Consider the following 26,063-nt stretch of genomic DNA (forward strand, 5'->3'; position numbering starts at 1 on the left):
GGGCAGGTTCGAAGCCAGCCGTTCTGGCTTAAGAGATTCTATTTCCAAATAAAAATATAAAATAGGTCTGGGAGTGAAGCCCAGAGGTATGAGGGTTTCCAGGAAACCCAGTACCACAAAAAATAAAAAAATCTGTTACTCAGGATCTTTATAAGAGAGAGGCACTCTAGTCAGCTATTCTTAACTTTAGTGTTTTGACATTGGTTTGACAATTATTTATGTCATGTATTGGAGATATATATATATATATATATATATATATATATATATAATGATGGTTAAGATGTTTATTTTGCAAATCATTTATTTTTAAAGAAATTAGAGCAATTGAAAGCTGTCCCTAATAATGTCCTTTTTTTTCCTCTTGCTTACATTAATAAGCTGTTTTGAGTGGGAAAGAAAAAAGAACTAGCCAGAATTGTTTTGCGTTCTTTATCCATGACTCAGTCCATACTTGGACCTAAACTTTGGATTGTCCTCTAGATATGAACATCATTCTTTCCATATTTAGAACAGTGTTGATTCAGGAGCATATTATATTAACTTGAAAGGTTTGTTCAGAAACGTGTGCCTGTGCCAGGCGTGGTGGCACAAGCTTGTAATCCCCCACGCTTGGGAGGCGGAGGCAGGAGGATCGCGCAGGTTCGAAGCCAGCCGTGCTGGTTTAAGAGACCCTGTTTCCAAATAAAAATATAAAATAGGTCTTGGAGTGTAGCCCAGAGGTAGAAGGGTTTCCAGGAACCCCAGTACCACACAAAAAAAGAAAGAAAGAAAGAAGGAAGGAAGGAAAGAAAGAAAGAAAGAAAGAAAGAAAGAAAGAAAGAAAGAAAGAAAGAAAGAAAGGTGTGCCTGTGCCTTTCCCTTGAACAGTTCTGTTTCTTTTCAGATTTCAGTGAGGTAGAGGCATGTTCTGTGTTCAGGAAAAGCTACTCAAGGTGGTTCTGATATGCATCCCCAGTACAAGCTTTGTTCTGGGGATTTCATTGGATCTAAATCCTCATTTGCTTATACCAAGATACAGTATCATCTTAAGCAAGGCTGCATTTATTTTAGATTGCAGGTTACTTGATGTATCAGGTACTGTGATTTTTATCCCTTGCTGCTTTTGTGTTTATTGTTTCTTAAATCTGGCATCCAGGAATCCCAGCAATCACATTAATGTCATTCATAATTTCCTTTTCTTATTTGATATAATTTTGAACTTTATTTCTATAATCTGTAAAATGAGTTAGTAATTCTTGTTTCATTCTTATTAAGGTTAAAGAGGATCAAATGAAAAAATAAAAGTAAAGGTGCCAAAACTACTATAACATAATTAATATTTTTCACTACACTTAAAGCTCATTTCTAATTCTAGTAATAAGGTTTTAGTGGATGTGGGCTGAGAATATAGCTCAGTGGCAGAAGGCTTACCTAGCATGCATGAGGCCCTGTGTTCATTCACTAGCAAACACACACACACACACACACACACACACACACACACACGATTTTAGTGAGTGTGTTTCTAACAAGTGATACTCCATTTTTACCTTTTGTGTTAATGTAATTTTTTTTTAATCTTTGTGTGTGGTACTGGGGGTGGAACCTAGGGCCTTTCCTACCTCTGGCCTATGCTCCCAGACTTATTTTATACTTTATTTGGAAACAGGGTCTCACTAAGTTGCTGAGAGCCTCACTCAGTAGCTGAGCCTGGCTTTGAACCTGTGCAATCCTCCTGTCTCAGCCTCCCAAGAGCTAGGATTACAAGCTTGGGCCACCACACCCAGCTGTTTGGTTTTTTTTTATCTTAAAAACTCATTTAATTAGGGGGGTGTAGTATTTTTAAATATTTTTATTTGCTGAGGGCAAAAGATTTGGCTATATTTCAAATGTTTTTGGTCTGTATTAGCATTTTATAATACTGTGCAAAATATAGAGAATAATTCTAGTTTTGCACAGTATTGGTGAAAGAAAAATACAGTAATAAAATTGTTTGGTTTTAAAGACATTTCAGTGCTTTCTAAAATTAGCGGTTTTTAGTAATCTTTTTTTTTTTTTTTTTGGTGGTACTGGGGTTTCTGGAAGCCCTTCTACCTCCGGGCTACACTCCCAGACCTATTTTTATATTTTTGAAACAGGGTCTCTTACGCCAGCGCGGCTGGCTTCGAACCTGCGCGATCCTCCTGTCTCCGCCTCCCAAGCGCGGGGATTACAAGCGTGCGCCACCACGCCCGGCCTGGTTTTTAGTAATCTTAAGAGTACTTATCTTCCCTATAATTTCCTGATTTATATTTTATCTTCCAATCCATAGCTGACTGCATTTTATCACCTTTTGTCTTCAGGAAGAATGGTACTAGCACAATAATATTGAGGAAGGAAATTACCGGTATATTGTCCTGATACATAATATAGATTGTTTATATCTGGGAAGTTTTTTAAAATCATAAATACAGATAAATCAGAATGTGACTGGGTATGAGGAAATAGAAAGCTGTAGGAAATCTAGTACCTACAAAGAACTATTTTTCCATTAGAGTAGAAAAAAATAAGATCTGAATATATAAGATCATTAACATAGTCTTAATTTTTAATAACTTGCATAAACAAAAGATCACATTTTATTTTTTTAAAGATCACATTTTAAATTATTCACTCAACATATTTACTTAATATTTGTATACCAGGCACTGATGAGTATTATGATTTCTGCCTTCAAGTAGCTTGAAATAAAACAAGTAGCTTTATTTCAAGAACATATAAATGAATCTTCCCTGAATTAAAATTACTTGGGATAATTGCTATAAACAAAAATATTATGGTTGTTTACAGAAAATGAGATTATTTTCAGCTAGGGGAATGTGTACTATTACAATAAATTCTGTTATTTGGTTGTTAGGGTTTTTTTTTTTGACCAATTAAGAGTTTCTGCATAGTTTTTCTGTACAGTGTAACCGCTGATATATTTGACTGCTTGCTTGGAATGTTTACAGTGAGCCTAGCATTTTTATGTACGCTCCTCCAAGAGTAACCACTTACCATCAGTGATGTCATTCTAAATTAATTTCCCGACAAGACATCTTTAAAAAAGTAGTGGGCAGGGATTTATTTGACCTGTAGTTCAACCACATAAGTTATTAAAATGTAACTAAAAAACTACTGTTGATTTTGGTAGCAGTTGAGGGGAAAATATATATTCTCTTAGATATTTCTACAAGGATATATAAGGATATGAAATATTTGAAATTTAAATGCAATTTTAAAGTATTTGAAATATGTGAAGACATATAAATTGTGAAGTATCTACATACCTTATATTTTTCAGTAAAATTGAAGTGTGTTAGGAACTTGATTGAATTAAAGTCAAGTTTTCCCTGGATCTTTGTGTTTTGACTAAACAAACAGGTAGTAGATTTAAATACAAAGAATCTGAATCAAACTTAATAAAATTGAAGGTGGCAGTAATAATTTATTCAGCAATCCAAAGTAGAAACATTGATCCGTCAATGATTCTTTAATTTCGGTTTGATGCCTAATGTGTAGGTACCAAATACTGTCAGTTTTATGTTTTAGAATAAACCCTGATTTCTACTATCATCACTGCTGGTTTCAAGCATAGGTTGTTGTTGCCCACATGACAGTAGTCCCCCCTTATACATGATTTTGATATCCACAGTTCAGTTGGTTGTAGTCAACCACAATCCAGAAATATTAAATGGAAAATTCCAGAAATAAGTTTTAAATAACTCATATTATTCTAACTATTCTTTTTTATTACTAACATTTTATCATGTCTAATTTATAAATTAAACTTTTTCAGCCGGGCATGGTGGCATACTCTTGTAATCCCAGTACTTGGGAGCTGAGACAGGAGGATTTCAGGTTTGAGGTCAGCCTCAGCTACTTTGTGAGGCCCTCTGCAATTTAGTGAGACCCTGTTTCTAAATAAAGAATAAAATATAGAGTTGGGGAGGTATAGCTCAGAGGTAGAATGCCCCTGGGTTCAATCTCTAGTACTGCCAAGAAAATAAAAATTAAACGTTTTCATAGGTATGTATGTTATAGGGAAAAGCATGTTATATATAAGGCTTGGCACTGTCTGAAGTTTCCGGCATCCACTGGGGGTCTTGGAATATTTCCTCGTGGATAAAGAGAGACCCCCTGTTTTACAGTATTCTCTAAATGGATCATCTTGCTTCCTCTTTTCAGTCTGTCCACTGCCACCAGAATGCTTACCTAAAAATGCTAATCTGATCATGTGATGTCCCTACATAAAAATTGATTTCTTGACACACATAAAATGAAATCTATATTTTTGTTTCCCAAGAGTGGAAATAAACTCCTGCCTCCATTGGTGATTTTTTTTTTTTTCATTTTTTGCAGTATTAGGGATGAAACCCCAGGGGCATTGTACCTCTGAGGAGCTACACCCTCTGCCCTATTTTTTGTAGCCTTTTTATTTATTTGTTTAGTTTTGTGGTATCAAGGATGGAACCTAGGGACATTGTACCTCCAAGCTACACCCCCAGCCCTAGTTTTTTTTTTCTTTTCTCTCCAATTTTTTTATTTTTGAAGCAGGGTCTCACTGAGTTGCGAAGGACCTCGCTGAGGAGCAGGGGCTGTCCGCGAACCTCAGTCCTCTGGTCTCTGCCTCCTGAATGCTGGGATTACAAGCATGAGCCGCTACACCTGGCTCCCATTGGTGATTCTTAAATACCCTCCTTTCTGAACACAGACTTTTTTTCCTAGCCTGCTTTTTTTTCTTTCCTGCTCCTCTTCTTTCTGCTTTTTTTCCATTGCCCCTCTTTTTCCTTCTCTGATGTAGACATCCCTGACTCTTTTTCTGTTATTATAATTTTCAGCAGAATTTGACCAGTGCTTTCCTCCCTTTTGTATTCTAATGATTTGTAGTATTTGCCTTGCTGTTCTGTAAGGTCCCTTAGAACAGTAGTTCTAATACTGATGGCATCGTTTTATCATTTTTACAAAAGCATATGAAGTAACAACAGATACCCTTTGTTGAACATCTGTTATATGTATTACACTTGGTAAGAATTTAACACATGTAATATCTAATCCTCACAACAACATTATGAGCTAGTTCTGTTATTATCATCTCTATTTTACAGAGGAGACTGAGAGTATTCAATAATATTTCCATGCTTTTACGGTTAAGAAGTGGCCGAGTGGGATTCAGAAGGCCTCTTCCCATTTTGCATCAGTAAGGCCCACTGTGTTCCCCTTCTGAAGATTGCTTGCATTCCAACTGGATTGCCTTGGTGAAATGGGTTTGTAATAGGGGAATTTAGAAACCACTAAATGGATTGAAGGAGACTTTTTTTTTTTTTAATGGAAGACATCTTCACACCTCTGAAGTAAAAATATATTTTTAAGTACCTTACTTGTAAGCATAACTGAGTATCTTTATTGAACATTTGTTTCCATGACTTGAATAATAATGATAAAGATGCATATGTTTTAAATAACTTTGTTGATGGATAATTAATGTCTAAAATTACATATGTCTAAATTATGTAATCTGGCAATTTTCAATATATACATACAACCTAAATTGTTATTTGTGTGAGTGTGGTACTAGGGATTGAACCCAGAGGCAGTCTACCTCTGTACTACATCCCCAGCCCTATTTTATTTTTTATTTAGAAATATGATCTCGCTAGGTTAGTGAAAGTGTCACTATTTAGTGAGGCTGTCCTCGAACCTGTGATCCTCCTGTCTTAGCTTACCAAGCACTGGAACTACAAGTGTGTGCCACCACACCTGCTTCAGCATGATTATCTTGAGTCATTCATATAGTTATCATCCTGAAGCTGCATATCTTGAATTATATTTGTTATAGAAAGTAAATAATTTTCCATTGTGTCATATTTTAGAAAAGGTTTAGAAGGGACTGACTGAAAATTCTGCTTAGCCCAACATACCTTCTGGGGCTCATTTTGGTATATACTATGTACAAGTCCTTTAATGTTCCAAACTTAGATATGTTTCTGCAAGAATTTAAATACATTTTCATTTTCAGTGAGTGGTCTTTTCAGTTACTACTTAGAGTCCATGTAAAATCAAGTAGCTAAATATATTTTACTCACTTGTGGAGTATAATGTACTTCTCTGTGTTATATTCACCCTTCTGGGGAATCTTGGGGGAAACCCTCTGCTTGGTCTCATGTGAAAAGTGGATATCTCTGAATTGGTTATTTCAGAACATGATACTGCTATTAGCTATAGATATTAAATAATAAAGTGACAATTGACTTGAATGACGTGTGTTAACACTATATAAAAGCTTGTTTTGAGTGGATAAAAAGTTGCAAGTTGTATCTTCCATTAAATCTTTGATAATTATTACAACCTTGTTATTTAATGTTCAGAGGGAAAATCTTTTAGTTCTAATCTCTGTTCTAAAAAATGAAATGGTTAAAATCCATTATGTTTCTATTCTCATTTCACTGACCTGCTCCTTTTTTAATTTTCAGGTGGCTATAATCCATATATAGAGGTAATTGAACAACCCAGGCAGAGGGGAATGCGTTTTAGATACAAATGTGAAGGGCGGTCAGCTGGCAGCATTCCAGGGGAGCACAGCACAGACAACAACCGAACATACCCGTCCATCCAGGTAATAGCCCCTTCCTGCATGTCTATCTCATGTTTATTCATATTTTCATGATAGCAATGGTATTAAAGATTGAGTTTCTATGGAGCATAGTGACACATGCCTGTAATTCCAGTACTTGGGTGACTGAGACAGGATGATTACAGGCTCAAGAACAACATGAGCAATTTAGTGAGACTCCTAGCAACCTGGGGAGACCCTATTTCAAAATAAAACATAATAAAAAAAAAGGAGGGCTGGGAGTATAGCTTAAGGGAGAATGCCCCTGGGTTCAGTCCCCAATACCACAAAAAAGAGAGAGAGAGGGAGAGAAATTAATTTATCCACAGTGTTTTCTTTCTTCTTTATTTACTTTTTCTTTTGATCTGTAGTAGATATATGTGTAAGGACATTGCTTGAATATAATAGAGTCTTCCTAAGGGAGATAGTTATATGTTATTTATGTATTAATCTAAGAGCGATTCATAGTGCTTAGTGTACACTGGTACTTTGGGATCATGACCTTTTCAGGAACACAGCATTTAATGAGAAAAAGTATTCACTACATGTAGAGATGAGGGCAATTAATGTAGATTAAACGTGGACTTGAGAATCAGTTAGAATTCTTTCTGAATTCTCTTAGTCTCAGAGCTGTGGGAATGAACATTTTTTCCTTACTTTTATATACTATTTCTGATACTCTTAATCATTAGCATCATTTAATATATTATTACTTTTTTTGTGTGTGTGGTTCTAGGGCTAGAACCCAGGGACATTCTACCTCTTGAGCTATACTCTAGCCCTAATTTTTGTCCTAATTTTTATTCTTTTTGTGTGTGTGTGTGTGTGTGTGTGTGGTACTGGGGTGACAGATCCCAGGGGCTTTGGGGGCTTTTCTACCTCCAAGCTATACTCCCAGACCTTTTTTATATTTTATTTGTAAACAAGGTCTCACTAAGTTGCTGAGAGCCTCACTAAATAGCTGAGGCTGGCTTTGAATCTGTGCAATCCTCCTGTCTCAGCCTCCCAAATGCTGGGATTAAAAATGTACACCACCACGCCTGGTTTATTATTACTTTTTTTTTTTTTGTGGTACTGGGGTTCCTGGAAACCTTTCTACCTCCGGGCTACACTACCAGACCTATTTTTTATATTTTTATTTGGAAACAGGGTCTCTTAAGCCAGCGAGGCTGCCTTCAAACCTGCGTGATCCTCCTGTCTCCGCCTCCCAAGCGCAGGGATTACAAGCATGCGCCACCATGCCCGGCCACTTTTTTTTTTTTCTTTTTCCGGTACCGTAGATGGAACCCAGGGACATCATACCTCTGAGCCACACTCCCAGCCCTGTTCTTTTAGTATGAAACAGGATCTCACTGAGTTGTGAAGGGCCTCGCTAAGTAGCTGAGCCTGGCAACAAATCACAATCCTCTGGTCTTCGCCTCCTGAATGCTGGGATTGCAAGCATGCTCCACCATGCCCGGCCTTATTATCACTTTTTTAAAAAGTAATCCCAGTGGGGTGTGGTGGCACACGCTTGTAATCCCCGTGCTTGGGAGGCAGAGACAGGAGGATCGTGCAGGTTCAAAGCCAGCCTTACTGGCTTAAGAGACCAGAGGATCACACAGGTTCAAAGCCAGCTTTAGCTTCTTAGTGAGGCTCTCAGCAACGTAGTGAGACCCTGTTTCCAAATAAAATATAAAATAGGTCTGGGAGTATATCCTGGAGTTCAGTAGAAAGTCCCTGGCTTCCATCCCAGTACCACCCCCCCAAAAAAATTAATTAATTAATTTAATTTAATAGATTTTTTACTGGGCATGGTGACACATGCCTATAATCCCAGTACTTGGGAGGCTGAGACAGGAAGATTGCAGGTTTGAGGACAGCCTCAACAAGCATTGAGACTCTCATCAACCTAGCAAGACCCAGTTTCAAAATAAAAATAAAGCCGGGTGTGGTGATGCATGCCTGTGATCCATGAATTGGGAGGCTAAGACAGGAGGATCACAGGTTTGAAGACAGCCTTAGGAAGTCCTGAGACTCACATCAACCTAGTGAGACTTTGTTTCCAAATAAGAAATGAAATGGGGTGGGGGTGGAGCTCGAAGATAGAAGGTTTCTGGGTTTAATCCCCAGCACCATAAAAAATAAAAATAAAATAGGGCTCTGAGGTATAATGCCCCTGAGTTCAGTCTTCAGTACCCCTTCTACACACAAACACACACACGAAAAAAAAAAAAACGCTTTTTTTCAGCTACCATGCCCATAATCCCAATACTTGGGAAGCTGATACAACAATATTAGCAGGTTCAAGGCCAGCTCTGCAGTTTAGTGAGATCTTTTTCCCAAATAAAATAGGACTAGAAGTATAGCTCAGAGGTAGAATGTCCCTTGGATTTAATCCCCAGTAAGACAAAATAATATATTTTTTCATATTATCATAAATTTTGAAAGTGTTTTTTATCAAAAATAACTGGTATATATACCACATTTAAAAGATATACTAGCCAGGCATGGTGGCGCATGCTTGTAGTTCCCATGCTTGGGAAGCGGAGACAGGAGGATCGCACAGGTTCGAAGCCAGCCTCGCTGGCTTAAGAAACACTGTTTCTAAATAAAAATATGAAAAATAGGTGTCTGGGAGTGTAGCCCAGAGATAGAAGGTTTTCCAGGAACCCCAGTACCACCAAAAAAAAAAAAAAAAAAAGAGAGAGAGAGATATACTGTATTCATGTTTCATATATATATATATATATATATATATATATATATATATATACACATACTATTTCATTTGCCTTTTAATTTTTTTATCATTTAAATTCTGATTAGGCTGCTGGGTATGGTGGCACATGCCTGTAATCCTAGTACTTAGGAGGTTGAGACAGGTGGATTTGAAGCCAGTTTCAACAATTTAGCAAGTCTATCAGTAACTTAGCAAGACCCTGTTTCCAAATGAAAAAATAAAATAGGGGTGGGGCACAAAAAACAAAACAAAACAAAAAAACAGGCATAGTGGTGCATGCCTGTAATCCCAGTACTTGGGAGATGGAGACAGGAGAAAACCAGGCTCCAGGCCAGCCTCAGCAACTTTGCTAAACCTTTAACAATTTAGTGAGATCCTTTTTTAAAATAAAATAAAAAGGACAAGGGATATAGCTCATAGGTAGAATGCCCTGGGTTTAATCCAAAGTACAAAAGAAAAAAATGCCAATTAAAAAGGTTAATAGCAAGCCGAGTGAGGTGGTACACACTTGTAATCCTCGCATTTGGGAGGCTAAAGCCAGAGGATGGCTGTTCGTGGACAGCCTTAGCTACTTAACGAGGCCCTTTGCAACTCCATGAGACCCTGTTTCAAAAATAAAAAGACTAGCTGGGCGTGGTGGCGCAACCTTGTAATCCCAGCGCTTGGGAGGCTGAAACAGGAGGATGGCACAGGTTCACAGCCAGCCTCAGCTACTTAGGCTCTCAGAAACTTAGTGACACCCTGTTTCCAAATAAAGTATAAAATAGGTCTGGGAGTGTAGTTCGGAGGTAGAAATCCCCTGGGTTCCATCCTTAGTACCACACACACAAAAATAAAATAAAAATAAAATGTTTTCATTATACCAAAAGAAAACTTCATCCCACTATGTAGTGATGCTGAGAATTATTTATTTGGCTCCATATAGTAGGTACTAATTTTATCATCTCATAATAAAGAAATTATATGAGCCGGGCGTGGTGGCGCACGCTTGTAATCCCCATGCTTGGGAGGCTGAGACAGGAGGATCGCACAGGTTTGAAGCCAGCCTCAGCTACTTAGTGAGCCTCTCAGCAACTTAGTGAGACCATGTTTCCAAATAAAATATAAAAAATAGATCTGGGAGTATAGCCCAGAGGTAGAGGTAGAATGCCCCTGGGTTCTACCCCAGACCCACAAAAAAAAAAAAAAAAAAAAAAAGAAAGAAAGAAAGAAAGAAAGAAAGAAAGAAAGAAAGAAAGAATATGAAAAGTATCTTCCTCTAAAAAGTATGAAATAATGGTGTGTGTGTGTGTGTGTGTGTGTGTGTGTGTGTGTGTATAAGAGAGAGAGAGAGGGAGAGAGAGAGAGAGAGAGAGAGAGAGAGAGAGAGAGAGAGAGAGAGAAAGAGAGAATGAGAATAGGACTGGGGTGTAGCTCGGAGGTAGAATGCCCCTAGGTTCCATTCCCTAGTACTGCAATACATACATACATACATACATACATACATACATACATACATAGGTTAATGGCAGAGCCAGGCATGGTGGCACACACCTGTAATCCCAGTACTTGAGAGGCTGAGTCAGGAGGATCACAGGTTTGAGGACAGCCTCAGCAATTTAGCAAGATCTGTTTCAAAGTAATGGCTGGGGGTCTATCTCAGAAGTAGAAGGCCCCAGAGTTCTATCCCCATTACCAAAAATGAAAGAGAAACACTTGAATCCAGAAGTTCAAGAACAGCATGGGCAAAATAGAAGGACCTTGTCTTTGAAAACAAAAACAAAAACAAACCAACAAAACAAACGAAAAAGGCCTAGTAGTGGAGTGGATTTTTTTTTTTTTTTTTTTTTCGGTACCAGGGCTGGAACCAAGGGCATTCTACCTCTGAGCTATACCAAGACCCATTTTATACTTTATTTGGAAACAGGGTCTCACTAAAGTGCTGAGAGCCTCACTAAGGAGCCAAAGCTGGCTTTGAACCCGTGTAATCCTCCTGTCTCAGCCTCCCAAGCACAGGGATTACAAGCGTGCGCCACCACGCCCAGCTTAGTGGAGTGGATTTTAAGAAGTAGAACTTAATATTTTATTATCAGATCTTAATCACTTTTTTATAACTAGATTATTTACAGAGTTTATTAAACTTAAAGAAAATTGCTAAACTAATAAGATGGTAGCAAAATTCTGTACTGCATTATGAATTCCTATTATTTACTTATTTTTAACTGATATATAAAAATTGTATATGAGAATGATATACTATATAATGTTCAGTATACATGAATTGGGTAATGTTTAAATCAGGTTAAACATATCTCCTCAAACATTTACCATTTCTTTATGCTCAAAACAGAATTCTTTTTTCTAGCGTTTTGAAATGTACAGTACAGTATTATTATCAATAGCCACAATACTGTGGAATCCTGCACCAGAGCTTCTTGCTTCCTTCTAACTTTAGTGCATTTTTAGGCACCTTTTTCACAACAACATGGATTTAAATTATGTAAGTAGGGCCAGGCGTGGCGGCACACGCTTGTAATTCCCGTGCTTGGGAGGCTGAGATAGGAGGGTCGCACAGGTTCGAAGCCAGCCTCAGCTACTTAGTGAGGCTCTCAGCAACTTAGTGAGACCCTATTTCCAAATAAAGTATAAAATAGGTCTGGGGGTATAGCCCAGAGGTAGAAAGCTCCTGGGTTCCACCCCAGTACAACCAAGAAAAAAAAATTATGGTATAATTTTACTTGTTGTAAAAGAAAATAAATAGTCAGATGATGCAACCAGTTTAAATTAGACCAGAAACTAATATGTGTAGCAGCCGAGAGGAAAGTTCTTCCTTCTGGTAGTTTTTGGAAAGGTTCATCTCTATTGCAGTTTCTAGTCTATTGAGCTTTATTTATCCAATGCTAACTACATTATACAATTGAATTTTATTTGGTTCTTCTTTCTTTTCTTTTTTTTTTTTTGGTGAGGTACTAGGGATGGAAACCAGAGGCATTCTACCTCTGAGCAACACCCCCAGTTCTTTTTTTTTTTCATTTTGTGGGTCTGGGGATGGAACCTAGGGGCATTCAACCTCCGAACTACACTCCCTGCTCTATTTTTTATTTTGAAATAGGGACTCACTAAGTTGAGTTGAGGAGGGCCTAAGTAGCTGAGGCTGTCCGCGAACCACGATCCTCTGGTCTCAGCCTCTAGAATGCTGGGATTGCAAGCCTGTTCCACCACCTATTTTTTATCCTTTATATTTTGAAACAGGGTCTCACTGAGTTGCAAAGGGCCTCACCAAGTAGCTGAGGTTGTCCGAAAATCAAGATCCTCCTGTCTGGTAGATTGGTTCTTAATGAGATAAATTAATGGATCATATATTCATTTCCACTTTCAGATTATGAACTATTATGGAAAAGGAAAAGTGAGAATTACATTAGTAACAAAGAATGATCCTTATAAACCTCATCCTCACGATTTAGTTGGAAAAGACTGCAGAGATGGCTACTATGAAGCAGAATTTGGACAAGAACGCAGACCTTTGTTGTAAGTACAGAGTTACAAACATCTTTAGGAATAAGATATACACAGGATACTGTTTACTGACCATAATCATCTGTTACTTTTTAGCAGAATAAATTAACTTGTAGTTCTATTTACTTCTTGGTACATTTAAATTTTCTTACTGTGTGTGTGTTTTCTACTGGGGATTGAACCCAGGGGTATTCTCCCTCCAAGCTTCACCCTAGCTTTATTTTATTTTTTATTTTGAGTAAGTTACTGAAGTTGACCTCGAACCTGTGATATCCTATCTCAGCCTATCAAGTACTGAGATTTCAGGCTTCGCCACTATACCTGACTAGAACCACCCTTTCATTCTTTATCACTAGACATAGCACATGATGGTTAGTAGAAATACTTCTCTATTATTAACTGAAAATAAAAATAAACTTATTTTATGCTGTGATTTTTGTTCTCAGTTTGAAACATTTCTTAAAATAAATTTTATTCTAGCTTTTCATATAGTTAACTTAAAAATTGCTAGATGTGCCTGGCGTGGTGGTTCATGCCTGATAATCCTAGCACTTGAGATGAGACGTGGAGCAACATAGTGAGACAACAACAAAAGGATGCTGGGAGTGGCTGGGAGGTGGAGGCTCCTGGTTCAGTCCCTAGCACCGTTCCCACGCCCCCGGTTGCCAGATGCTAAGAAATCCAACTAGAAACTAAATGTATTAAGAAAGGGGAAGGTTGTAAAATTAACATACAGCCAGGTGTGGTGGCACATGCCTGGAATCCCAGTACTTGGGAGACTTAGAGTATTGCAGGTTTGAGGCATCAGATATGAAAATGAAAAATAAGAATGCATCTTGAACCAACAATTCCACTTCTAGGAATTTATTCTCAGTAAGTACTTAAGCATGTTCAAACATTGTTATAATTCTGTTCTGCCTTATTTGTAATGGCAACAAGTTATAAATAATAAGAGACTAGTTGAATAAAGTAGTACATTCATGGAGCATACTGATATATAGCCATAAAAGTAACATTGCAAATGTATCTGGTATGTAAAAATGTTATAGTATGCTAGATAAACAAAATAGCCTTTAAAATATGAATTTTAGTATATTTTAATCTGAATTATGTATATTTGAATTTTGTAATGAACATGTATTCTCAGAAAAATGAAACTACAACAGAAAAACAAAAAAGTCATTTTCTCATATATTAGTAATAACCACTTAGGAAATACATTGTAAAATCTTAATAACACAACACAAAATAACTAGTAATACACATTTATATTATTTGACTTTTCAACAGTGTTTTAAACTTTTTTGGGGGGAGGGGGGTTTGGGGATGGAACCCAGGGGCATTCAACCTCTGAGCTACTTCCCTGCGCAATCCTCCTGTCTCCGCCTCCCAAGCATGGGGATTGCAAGCATGCGCCACCACGCCTGGCTATTCTTTATTTTTGAAACAGGGCCTCACTGAGTTACAGAGGGCCTTGTAGCTGAGGCTGTCTGTGAACCACGAACCTCTGGTCTCAGCCTCCCAAATGCTGGGATTACAAGCATATGCCACCATGCCCAGCCAATTGCTTTTTTTTTTTTTTTTTTTTTTTTTTTGGTGGTACTGGTGTTCCTGGAAACCCTTCTACCTCCGGGTGACACTCACAGACCTATTTTTATATTTTTTTTATTTATTTGGAAACAGAGTCTCTTAAGCCAGCAAGGCTGGCTTTGAACCTGCTCAATCCTCCTGTCTCCGCCTCCCAAGCGCAGGGATTACAAGTGGACAACACCACACCTGGCTGATAGCTTTTTTTAAAGTTTTTTTTTTTTTGGGGGGGGTTAGTGGGTGCGTGTTTGCTTGGTACTATGGATTGAACTCAGAGCATTCTACCTCTGAGCTATACACCTAACCCTTTTTAAGTTGTTAACAAAAAAAACAATAAAAACCAGGGTTTTGCTAAGTTGCAGAGGACTCGAACCTGTGATCTTCCTGTCTCAGCTTCCCAACTACTGGAATTTACAGGCATGTGCCGCCAGGCTCAGCTTCTCTTAATATTCTTTTAAATGTCTCAAAAGCACCTTAAATAGAATGTACCCCAAACCACGATTTTACCATAATTACAGCCCTTTACCTTCAAAATTGGTCTTCTTCTAGTGTACCCTGTATTAGTGGTTGCTATAAAAATTCCAAACAAGAGTGGTATGGTGGTGCACACTTAGAATCCCAGTACTTGGGAGGCTAAGACAGGAGCATCACAGGTTCGAAGCCAGCCTCAGCAATTTAGCGAGACCCTGTTTCCAAGTAAAAAGATTAAATAGGGCTGGGGGTGTAGCTCGAACATAGAGTACCCCTGGGTTCAACCTCCAGTACTATTAAAAATAAAAATAAAGGCTAGGTGTGGTGGTGCACGTTTGTGATCCTAGCATTCGGGAGGCTGAGACTGGAGGATTACGGTTCACGGAGAGCTTCAGCTACTTAGTGAGGCCTTCCACAAGTTAGGGAGACCCTGTTTCAAAATAAAGAATAAAAAATAGGGCAGGGGTTGTAGCTCCAAGGTTTGTGGAATTTTGTGTCAAAATTCCCCTGGGTTTCATCCCCAGACTCACAAAAATAAATAAGTTGATTAAATTAAAAGCAAAAAATAAAAAATAAAAACTCCAAACATAGGTGTCATTCCTGACATCCCTCACAAAGGCACGAATCATTAACAGATTGTGTGTGTGTGTGTGTGTGTGTGTGTGTGTGTGTGTGTGTGTGTGTGTGTTACTGGAGATTGAACCCAGAGGCATTCTATTCCAAGCTATACCCCAGACCTTTTTTTATTTTTTGTTTTGAAACAAGGTCTTGCTTAGTTGCTGAGTCTCACTAAGTCACTGAGGCTGCCCTTGATCCCTTCACCATCCTGACTCAGCCTCCCAAATACTGTGATTATATATAGGTGTGTGCCACCACGCCTGACTAACAGATATTTTCTTAAAAGCTCGGAATCTTTCCATGTCAGTTGGTGAAATCCATCATAACTACATTACTTCAGTAGTCTAAGTCTAGGCTGCTGGAATAGTCTATGTCTGATGGTCTTGCTTCTTCTTCTTCTTCTTCTTATTATTATTATTATTATTATTATTATTATTATTATTTTGGTACTAGGAATTGTACCCAGGGGTATTCTGCCTCTGAGCTACACTCCAGTCCTATTTTATTTTTAATTTTGAAACAGGGTATCACTAAGTGGCTGAGGCCCTTACTAAATTGCTGAGGCAGGCTTCAGACCTGCCATTCTCCTGTCTCAGCCTCACAAGTACCGGGATTACAGGTGTGCACTACCATGCCTGGCTGCATTCATTCCTTCCTTCCTTCCTTCCTTCCTTCCTTCCTTCCTTCCTTCCTTCCTTTCTTTCTTTCCTTCTTTCCTTCTTTCCGCTCTCCCTTTATTTCCTCTGCTTAAAACATGTTATTGGTTTTATGTAGCTCTAGGAATAAGGACAGCATTTCTTCTCTGTCCCGTAAGACCCGCACGGTCCACCTTTATTTTTAGGTTTTCTCTTGGACTGTGTTTTTGATCTCTGTGCTCCAGTCACAGAAGCCTTCCTGTAGTTTCTTGCGCTCACCATGCTTTTCTGTAGGGGAATTTGCATGATTTGCTCCTTCTGCTTAGAAGTCTCTTTCCTCTCTTCTTCCCCTACTTTAATACTATGTGAGCCTGGTTGTCGGGACTAGAGGTTAGTAGACTTTTCTATAAAAGGCTATATAATAAAGATTTGAGGCTCTGCAGCCATAGTATTGCAGCAGCTTAACTAGGCTATGTGAAAGTAGCCACAGCTGGGTGCACACTTGTAATCCCAGTATTTGGGAGGCTGAGATGGGAGGATTGTGGTTCGAAGACAGCCTCAGCTACTACCTAGTGAGGCCCTTTGCAACTCAGTGAGAGCCTGTTTCAAAATAAAGAATAACAAATAGGGCTGGAGGTATAGCTCAGAGGTAGAATGCCCCTGGGTTCCATCCCCAGTGACGGGGGTGGGGTGGGGGGGGAAGTAGCCATAAAGTGATACATAAGTGAATGGGCATGACTATATTCTGCTACAGATTTAATTTACAAAAACAGATTTGACCCACAGGTTATAATAGTTTGCCAGCCCCTGAACTAGACTGTAAACTCCATGAATGGAAGGATTGTATATTCCAAATACCTTCCAGAGTTTTTACCATTCAGTGGAAACTCCAAAACTTGTTGAATGGCTGTGAATGAATGCACGACTGATTCAAATAGTCTTTGTGATCCTTGGTTTCCTTGTGTCAAAATCTCTTTTCTCCCCCCCCCCCACCCCCGGGGATCAAACCCAAGGCCTTGCACATGCTTGGCAAGTGTTCTACCACTGAGCTACGCCCTCCAGCCTTCAGAATCTCAGAAGTGCCCATTACTGCTAATAGTCTTAGCAGTCAGACATTATCCAGACAAAACCAAATCAAGTAGTGTATATTAGCAAGAAAAATTCTTTAAAAATCTTTTGTCAGTGAAGAAATAAAAACCAAACCAAGAATCTTTCTAAGGAGAGGAAGGGTTTTGAGGAAGTTGATTGTGGTTGCAGGATTTCAAGAAAGGATTACAAACTCATGAGATTTTTTTTAGTTATTGGAATTAGAGGAAGGCAAGATTAAAGGAACGTTAAATACTAACACAATCACAAGTGTGAAGGTGTAGAGCATGAAGACAGCATGAACACAGAGAGGGCAAACGAGGCAGCCTCTGGCTGCAAGTGCCGCGTGAAGTTTGAACAAATAGTAATGTTATTGTGAGTTTTGCTTCCTTGTTCACACCCACCCAATCTTAATGATGTCATGGTTTTTCCATGTGGGAACAAGTATGACTATGGTGGTGGGGAGTTCCCCCACCATCATCTGTGCTACACGTATGCAAATTAGTAATATTTTAGCTATTGAGAAGTTTTCCATAAATGACATTTTGAAACTTTGGTTAAATATTTTAGTTAGTACTAAATCTCTAATAAAAACACATTTAATATTTTTATATGATAACTTCAGATAATATGGCACAAAATGTATTCCACTCCTACTGACTATGAAGTCAGGTCTCAAAAATCACATTTCTGGGGGCGAGGCAGGCAGCGCAGCTGAGTGAAGTTGACCAGGTTTGGGATGACCGCAGGCACTGGCAGACTGGAGAGTGCGTGTCAGTGAGGTCAGCAATACTGAGACTCAGCTCTTTCTTTCTAGAATAGTACCAAGTTGCCAGCCTCTGAACTGTTCATGAGAAGCCAGAATTCCAGGTGCCATATGTAGTTACTTAATTTTTAAATGATAGTAACCTGTACAGATTAGTTTTTTCATGTGTAGGCATTTCTACAGGCTCAGCAGTTTTGCCTGTGGACTTTAGGTTGTAGGTATCTTTTTATACTTTTCCTTCATATGATAAAATAAACAGATTTTTACTGATTTGATAAGGAGTTTGGGAGGTAAAATTTTGTGCTTTTTTCCTGTTAATCTCTGTTATATTTGACCTGGTCATATTGGTAAGGCATATTGTAAAATACCATATGCAAAAATGATATAATGCAGCCAGGCGTAGTGACATATGCCTTTATTATCAATACTTGGGAGGCTGAGATGGGAGGATCACAGGTTTAAAGCCAGCCTCAGCAACTTGGTGAGGCGCTGACCAATTTAGTTAGACCTTGTTTAAAAAAAAAAGAAGCTGGGCATGGTGGTGTACACTTGTAATCCCAATACTTGGGAGGCTGAGACAGGAGGATCACAGGTTCTCAGACAGCTTCAACTAGTGAGACTTTGTTTTTAAAAAGAATAAAAAATTGGGCTGGGAGTGTAGCTCAGGGGTAGAAATGCCCTTGGGTTTCATCCTCAGTACCACAATAAATAAACTAATTAATTAATTTCAAAAAGGGCTGAGGGAGTAGCTTGGTGGTAGAATGCCCTTGGGTTTAATCTCCTCTAGCACACACCTATACGTGTACACACACACACACACACACACACACACACACACACACTTCTTTTTTTTTTTCTTTTGCAGTACTGGAGATGGAACTCAGGGACATTCTACCTCTGAACTACACCCCCAGCCCTATTTTGTATTCTTTATTTTGAAACAGGGTCTCACTGAGTTTCAAAGGGCCTCACTAAGTAGCTGAGGCTATCCGCAAACAGCAATCCTCCTGTTTTAGCCTCCCAAATGCTGGGATTACAAGCCTGCGCCACCACACATGGTTTACAAACACATATAATTCTTAAATATACTATTTTTAACAGTTCTCTTTGAAATGTAATTCCACTTTTTTTATTCTTGTATTTTTATCATAGCAACTAGAAGTACTATTTATGCTTTATGTGTTTTTGTGGTACTGGGGATTGAAACCAAGGGCCTTCTATCTCAGAGCTATAACCCCCAGCCCTACTTTATTTTTTATTTTTTATCTTTTGGTGGTACTGGGGTTCCTGGAAACCCTTCTACCTCCGGGCTATACTCCCAGACCTATTTTTATACTTTTTTATTTGGAAACAGGGTCTCTTAAGCCAGCGCAGCTGGCTTCGAGCCTGCTCAATCCTCCCGTCTCCACCTCCCAAGCATGGGGATTACAAGCGTGCGCCACCATGCCCGGCCCTACTTTATATCTTTATTTTGAAACAGGGTCTCACTAAGTTGTAGAGGGCCTCACTAATGTACAGGCTGGCTGTGAACCTTTGATCTTCCTGTCTTAGCCTCCGAAGTACTGGGATTACATATGTGCACTACCACACCCAGCCCATTCTTGCTTTAGTATCTCAATTGAATAACATGATCACTTCTCAGTGTTGGATATAAGTTTCATTTTTATAATATTCCTTTTGTTGAACTAGAATCCAGTTTTTAAGATTTTATTTTCCTCTCTAGTTTTCAAAACTTGGGCATTCGATGTGTAAAGAAAAAAGAAGTAAAAGAAGCTATTATTTCAAGAATAAGTTCAGGAATCAATCCTTTCAATGGTAAGTACTTTTGATATAATAATTTCTATTATTTAGATACTGATTTATAGCTTGACCTAGTGACGTACACCTGTAACCACAGTACTTAGGCTGAGACAGAAGGATCCTGGGTTTGCCTTAGCAATGTAGCAAGACTGTAAGCAACCTATCAAAGCCCCGCTTCAGTACAATGACAGGAAAAGGGCTGGGGGTGTAGTTTGGAAGTAGAATCCCCTGGGTTCAATCCCCAGTACTTCCCCCTGCCGTACACACACAGATACTGACCTACTATATACATGATTTCTATTAAATCATCAATTCGTATCTTAAAAGTAATGTCAAGTTCTATATTCACTTTTCTACTTGTTGTCTTATGCCTATATTTAAGAAATGCTTGTATACTTAAATCTTTCATTTTTTAAAAAAAAACTTTTTGTAGAGAAGGCTTTCAGGTATTAGTGTAGAATGTCATAGTTTTCTATAAGAAAACCTTCTAAAAATGTTTTGATTCTTTTATGTATTTTTTATTTTTTTATTTTTTGGTTGTACTGGGGGTGGAACCCAGGGGCTTTCCTACCTTTAGGTACTCCCAGACTTATTTTTTATACTTTATTTGGAAACAAGGTCTCACTAAGCTGCTGAGAGCCTACAAAGTAGCTGAGGCTGGCTTTGAACCTGTGTGATCCTCCTGTCTCAGCCTCCCAAGCTCTGGGATTACAAGTGTGCACCACCACATACGGCTCTGATTCTTTTTAAATGTGCCCTTCTTTATACCATTCTTCCAGCAGAAAGTATCCACTCCCCTTTCCGAATGTTAATTAGATACTGTGTTTATAAAGTGCACCTAAGCCAGGTGTGGTGGCACACTTTGCAATCCAAATACTTGGGAGGCTTAGACAGGAGGATCACAGGTTCGCAGTCAGCCTCAGCTACTTAGTGAGGCTCTCTGCAGTTTAATGAGACTGTGTTTCAAAATAAGGAATAAAAAGTAGAGCTGAGGATATAGCTCAAAGGTAGAATCCCCAGTACCGCAAAATGAATGAATAAATGAATAAATAAATAAATAAATATTTAATTCAGGGGCATATTCAATAGCAAAACTTAATCCCAAATGTGGAAGCAATACAGAAATAGAAGTCACAAAACACATTTTCATAGTATATTTGTGGATATGGCTAGATATTTACTATTCATTGGATTTTATTGGGGGTAGTATTTATGCTTATGGCACTATCTGGGTATGACACCTGTTACTCTTTAGCACTCTATTGTATTTGATAGATCAGTGACTATTGAGCTAGAAGTTAGCATTCTTTACTTATATAGTATTCATTTTTCTAAAGTCTTCTGTAAGCCGGGCGTGGTGGCGCACGCTTGTAATCCCCACGCTTGGGAATCGGAGACAGGAGGATCACGCAGGTTTGAAGCCAGCCTCACTGGCTTAGGAGACCCTGTTTCCAAATTTAAAAAAATATAAAAAATAGGTGTCTGGGAGTGTAGCCTGGAGGTAGAAGGGTTTCTAGGAACTCCAGTACCACCAAAAAATAAAAATAAAAATAAATAAATAAAGTCTTCTGTAGGTACCTAAATAGGTATGCCAAGAATTGAATGACTATAAAATTTACATAGATTTCTTTGTCATATTTAAGACAGGCTAGCTGGGCACAGTGGTATACACCTGCTATCCCAGTACTGAGAGACTGAGACAGGAGGATGGGGTTCAAGGCCATTGTGCAATAACTTAGCAAGACCCTGTTTCAAAATAAAAAATTTTTTAAAAGCTCAGAGGTAGCCGGGCGTGGTGGCGCACGCTTGTAATCCCATCATTCGGGAAGCTGAGACCAAAGGACCACGGTTCGCAGACAGCCTCAGCTACTTATCAAGTCCCTTCACAACTCAGTGAGACCCTGTTTCAAAATAAAGAATAAAATTTAGGGCTGGGGGTGTAGCTTGGAGATAGAATGCCCCTGGGTCAATCCCTAGTACCATGCATACATACATACATATATAAATATATGCTTATATTGTTGGTTTGTATTTTTTCTGGATATATAAAAATAATTTAAGGGAGAAAACGATAATTTAGGGAATCTGCATACAGACAGGTACAGACATTTTTTTTTTGTTGTTGTTGTTTGGTTTTTTTTTTATGTGAAACTAGGATTTTTTGTTTTGTTTTGCGGGTCTGGGGATGAAACCCAGAGGCATTTGTCCTCCGAGCTACACCCCCTACCCTATTTTATAATCTTTATTTTGAAACAGGGTCTCACTAAGTTGCGGAGGGCCTCACTAAGTAGCTGAGGCTGTCCGCGAACCGCGATCCTCTGGTCTTAGCCTCCCGAGTGCTGGGATTACAAGCGTGAGCCACCACGCCCGGCTCAATACTAGAGATTGAACTCAGGGATGTTCTACCTCCAAGCTATACTCCCATCCTTTTTTTAATTTTTTGTTTTGAAACAGGACTTGCTAGGTTGCTTATAGTCTCAATAAATTGTTGAGGCTCTTCATTTTTTTTTTTTTTTTTTTTTTGGTAGTACTGGGGTTCCTGGAAGCCCTTCTATCTCCGGACTACACTCCCAGACATATATATATATATATATATATATATATATATATATATATATATATATATATATATATATTTATTTATTTGGAAACAGGGTCTCTTAAGCCAGCGAGGCTGGCTCAGAACCAGGGTGATCCCCCTGTCTTCGCCTCCCAAGCACGGGGTTTACAAGCATGCGCCACCACGCCCAGCTTGAGGCTCTTCTTAAACCTGCAATTCTCTGGTCTTAGCTTCCCAAGTACAGGATTACAGGTGTGGAGCACCACGCCAAACCCAGGCACTGTTTTTATGAGCCATAGGATGTGTGTCTTTTTTCTCTAGATATATAGTTTTCATACTATTTAGTATAAAGCTGAAATCAAAAGTTTACTTCCTCCTCTTGGGTCTTACTTACCAGAGTAGACTACTATTACATTTGATGTATATTCTTCTAGAATTTTCTTTATACATGTGGCCAAATATAGATATTTTATGTAAGGGGAATTATATTATGCTTTCTATTTACTGCTTCATTTTCCACTCAGGATATACCTTTGTGTGTGTGTGTGTGTGGACTGGGGATGAACCGTAGAGGCTTTCTATCTCTGGAATATATATATACTCCCAGACCTATTTTATATTTTTATTTGGAAATGCGGTCTCACTAAGTTGCTGGGAGCCTCACTAAGTAGCTGAGGCTGGCTTCGGACCTGAGTGATCCTCCTAGCTCAGCCTCCCCAAGTATTAGGATTACAAGCTGCGCCACCACGCCCAGCAAAATTTTAACGTTATTATTTCACTCTCTGGTACTGAGGAATGAACCCAGAGGCATTTTATCTCTGAGTTGTACACCCTGCTTTTTTCATTTTTTTTACTTTTGAAACAGGGTCTTGCTAGGTTGCTGAAAGTCCTGCTACTTGCTGAGGTTGTCCTTAAACCTATAGTCCTTCTGTCTCAGTTTCCTAAGTATCTGGGATTACAGGTGTGCACTACCATACCTGGCTAAAAATATTTCTAATAAACTTTATTGAGGTATGATATCACATGAATATATTCTCCTGTGTAACCTCAAGATGAGGAACTCTCCACCACTCACCCCCAATTTCCTTGGTTCCCCTTTTTTCCCCCAACTCTTCCCCAATCAGCTACTAATCTGCTTTATTCTTTTTTTCAAATTCTTCCTTTCTTCCTTCCTTTTTTTTTTTTTTTTTTTTTTTTGTGGTACTAGGGATTGAAATCAGGTCACTCCACCACTGGGCTTTATTCCCAGGTCTTTTTATTTTAAATGGAGTCTTACGAATTTGCAGAGACAGGGCCTCAAAACTTGCAATCCTCCTGTCAGCCTCCCAAATCCTGGGATTAGAGGTGTGTACTGTGATGCCTGGCACTAATCTGCTTTCTATCACCTTAACTAATTATTTCTAAAAATTTTTTTGTGTGTGTGGTGCTGGAGATTGAACCAAGGGGCTTCTACCTCCGAGCTACACCCCCAGCCCTATTTTTTTAATTCTTTATTTTGGAACAGGTTCTCATTAAGTTGCAGAGGACCTCACTAAGTAGCTGAGGCTGGCTGTGAACCCGCATCCTCCTTCCAAGTACTGGGATTACAAGCATACACCACCACGCCTAGTTTAGAATTTCGTATAAATAAATCTGTGTTGGGTTAAATATTCAGTGTGTTTTTTTTTTATGGCTGAGTATTACTCCATTTTAAGATTATATAGGTTTGATTTTCAACTTTTTGGAAGCATCTAGCTACTCGTGTGTGTGTGTGTGTGTGTGTGTGTGTGTGTGTGTGTGTGTGTGTGTGTTTTGATTGTTTACCTTTGGAATTGAGAAACACTGAGATCTCGAACATTAAAATTTATAACTGTATGAGCCAGGTGTGGTGGCGCAGGCTTGTAATACCAGCATTCCGGAGGCTGAAACAGGAGGATCGTGGTTCACAGACAGCCTCAGCTTCTATTTAGTGAGGCCCTTTGTGACTCACTGAGACCCTGTTTCCAAATAAAGAATAAAAAATAGGGCTGGGGATGTAGCTCGGAGGTAGAATGCCCCTGGGTTCTATCCCCAGTACCGCAAAAAATAAAATAAAAAATAAAATTTATAATTGTATAAAACTTGATTTTTGAGCTGGGCATGGTGACACATGCTCATAATCCTATTACTTGGGAGGCTGAGACAGGAGGATTGCAAGTTCATGACCAGCCTCAGCAACTTAATGAGGCCCTCTGCAACTTAGATCCTGTTTCAAAATAAAATAGGGCTGCAGTATCACTCAAAAGTGGAATGCCCCTGGATTCAGTACACAGTAACACACACACACACACACACACCCCTTAATTTTGAAGAGGTAAACGTCTTTTTTCCTATTTAATGGTGCCAGAAGAGATGCAGGTGTTGGCATCATAACATTTTTACCTTTAAATTGTGCAGATATGTTCTTGTAGATTCTTTCAAATGTTAGGCTTTAGAAGTCAGGTGTGGTGGTCCTTGCTTGTAATTACAGCATTTGGAAGGCTAAGACAGGAAGATCTAGGTTCACGGCCAGCTTCAGCTACTTAGCAAGGCCCTTTGCAACTCAGTGAGACCCTGTTTCAAAAAAAAAATAAAAGTGACTAAAAAATAGGGCTGGGGGTATAGCTTTGAGGTACAGTACCTCTGGGTTTCATCTCTAGTACCAAAAAAAAAAAAAAAAAGTTAGGCTTGAGAATGCTGATATTGGGATTAAGTTATTTTTCTTTATTATTTATTTGTTTGTTTTTGAAGTACTGGGGATGGAACACAGGGGCATTCTATCTCTGAGCTATACCCCCAACCCTATTTTTTATTCTTTATTTTGAAACAGGGTCTCACTGAGTTGCAAAGGGCCTCACTAAGTAGTAGTCAAGGCTTACCTTGATCCTTCTGTCTCAGCCTCCCAAATGCTGGGATTACAAGCATGTGCCACCATGCCTTGCTGATATTGGGATAAATTTAAATGTTGTGTTACTGAGACTGTGTGAATATCATTAAATAAAAACATATGTAATTGTTTCTATTATTGCCTTTAAAACTAGGAATGGTTAACACTTTCAAGCGTAGTATTTTATTGTGTGTGTGTGTGTGTGTGTGTGTGTGTGAGTGAGTGAGAGAGAGAGAGAGAGAGAGAGAGAGAGAGAGAGAGAGAGAGAGGCTGAGAGACTGAGACTGAGTTTGGAACCCAAGGGCTTCTATACCTCCAGGCTACACTCCTAGACCTATTTTATATTTTATTTGGAAATAGAGTCTCACTAAGTTGCTGAGAGCCTCACTAAGTAGCTGAGGCTGGCTTCAAACCTGTGGATCCTCCTGTCTCGGCCTCCCAAGAACTGGGATTACAGTGTACGCCACCATGCCCGGTTTAAACGTAGTATTTTAAATTTTAGTATTTTGCAAAATAAAATTTTCATGTAATTTAATATGTTGTTTTGTGTGTGGTTCTGGGGATTGAATTCAGGGGCATTCTACCTCTGAGCTACATCCTCAGCTCGATTTTTTATTCTTTATTTTTGGGGTCCCACTAAGTTGCAGAGGACCTTAGAATTTGCTAAACCTGGCTGCAAACCTGTGATCCTCCTGTATCAGCCTCTTGAGTACTGAGATTACAAGTGTTTGTCACTACACCCTGCTTAATATGTGTATTTAATGCTTTTAAAAATTATAAGCTGGAACCAGGCATGGTAGTGCACACTTGTAATCCCAGCATTTGA

The 26,063-nt window shown here is 38.8% G+C and overlaps 1 protein-coding gene across 1 annotated transcript in view; it reads left to right on the top strand.

Annotated features, from left to right (window-relative positions):
• The window catches only part of REL (REL proto-oncogene, NF-kB subunit), a gene marked incomplete at both ends in the record, with an annotated part of 42,140 nt that overhangs the window by 4,443 nt on the left and 11,634 nt on the right, over positions 1-26,063 (top strand). The window contains 3 exons of the mRNA XM_080711367.1: positions 6,474-6,616; positions 12,694-12,842; positions 19,717-19,808. Coding sequence (XP_080567493.1) covers positions 6,474-6,616; positions 12,694-12,842; positions 19,717-19,808 — 384 coding nt within the window. The remainder of the gene's footprint in view (positions 1-6,473; positions 6,617-12,693; positions 12,843-19,716; positions 19,809-26,063) is intronic.

Source organism: Muscardinus avellanarius, assembly GCF_963383645.1.
Source record: "Muscardinus avellanarius genome assembly, chromosome: 15".
Classification (NCBI taxonomy): domain Eukaryota; kingdom Metazoa; phylum Chordata; class Mammalia; order Rodentia; family Gliridae; genus Muscardinus; species Muscardinus avellanarius.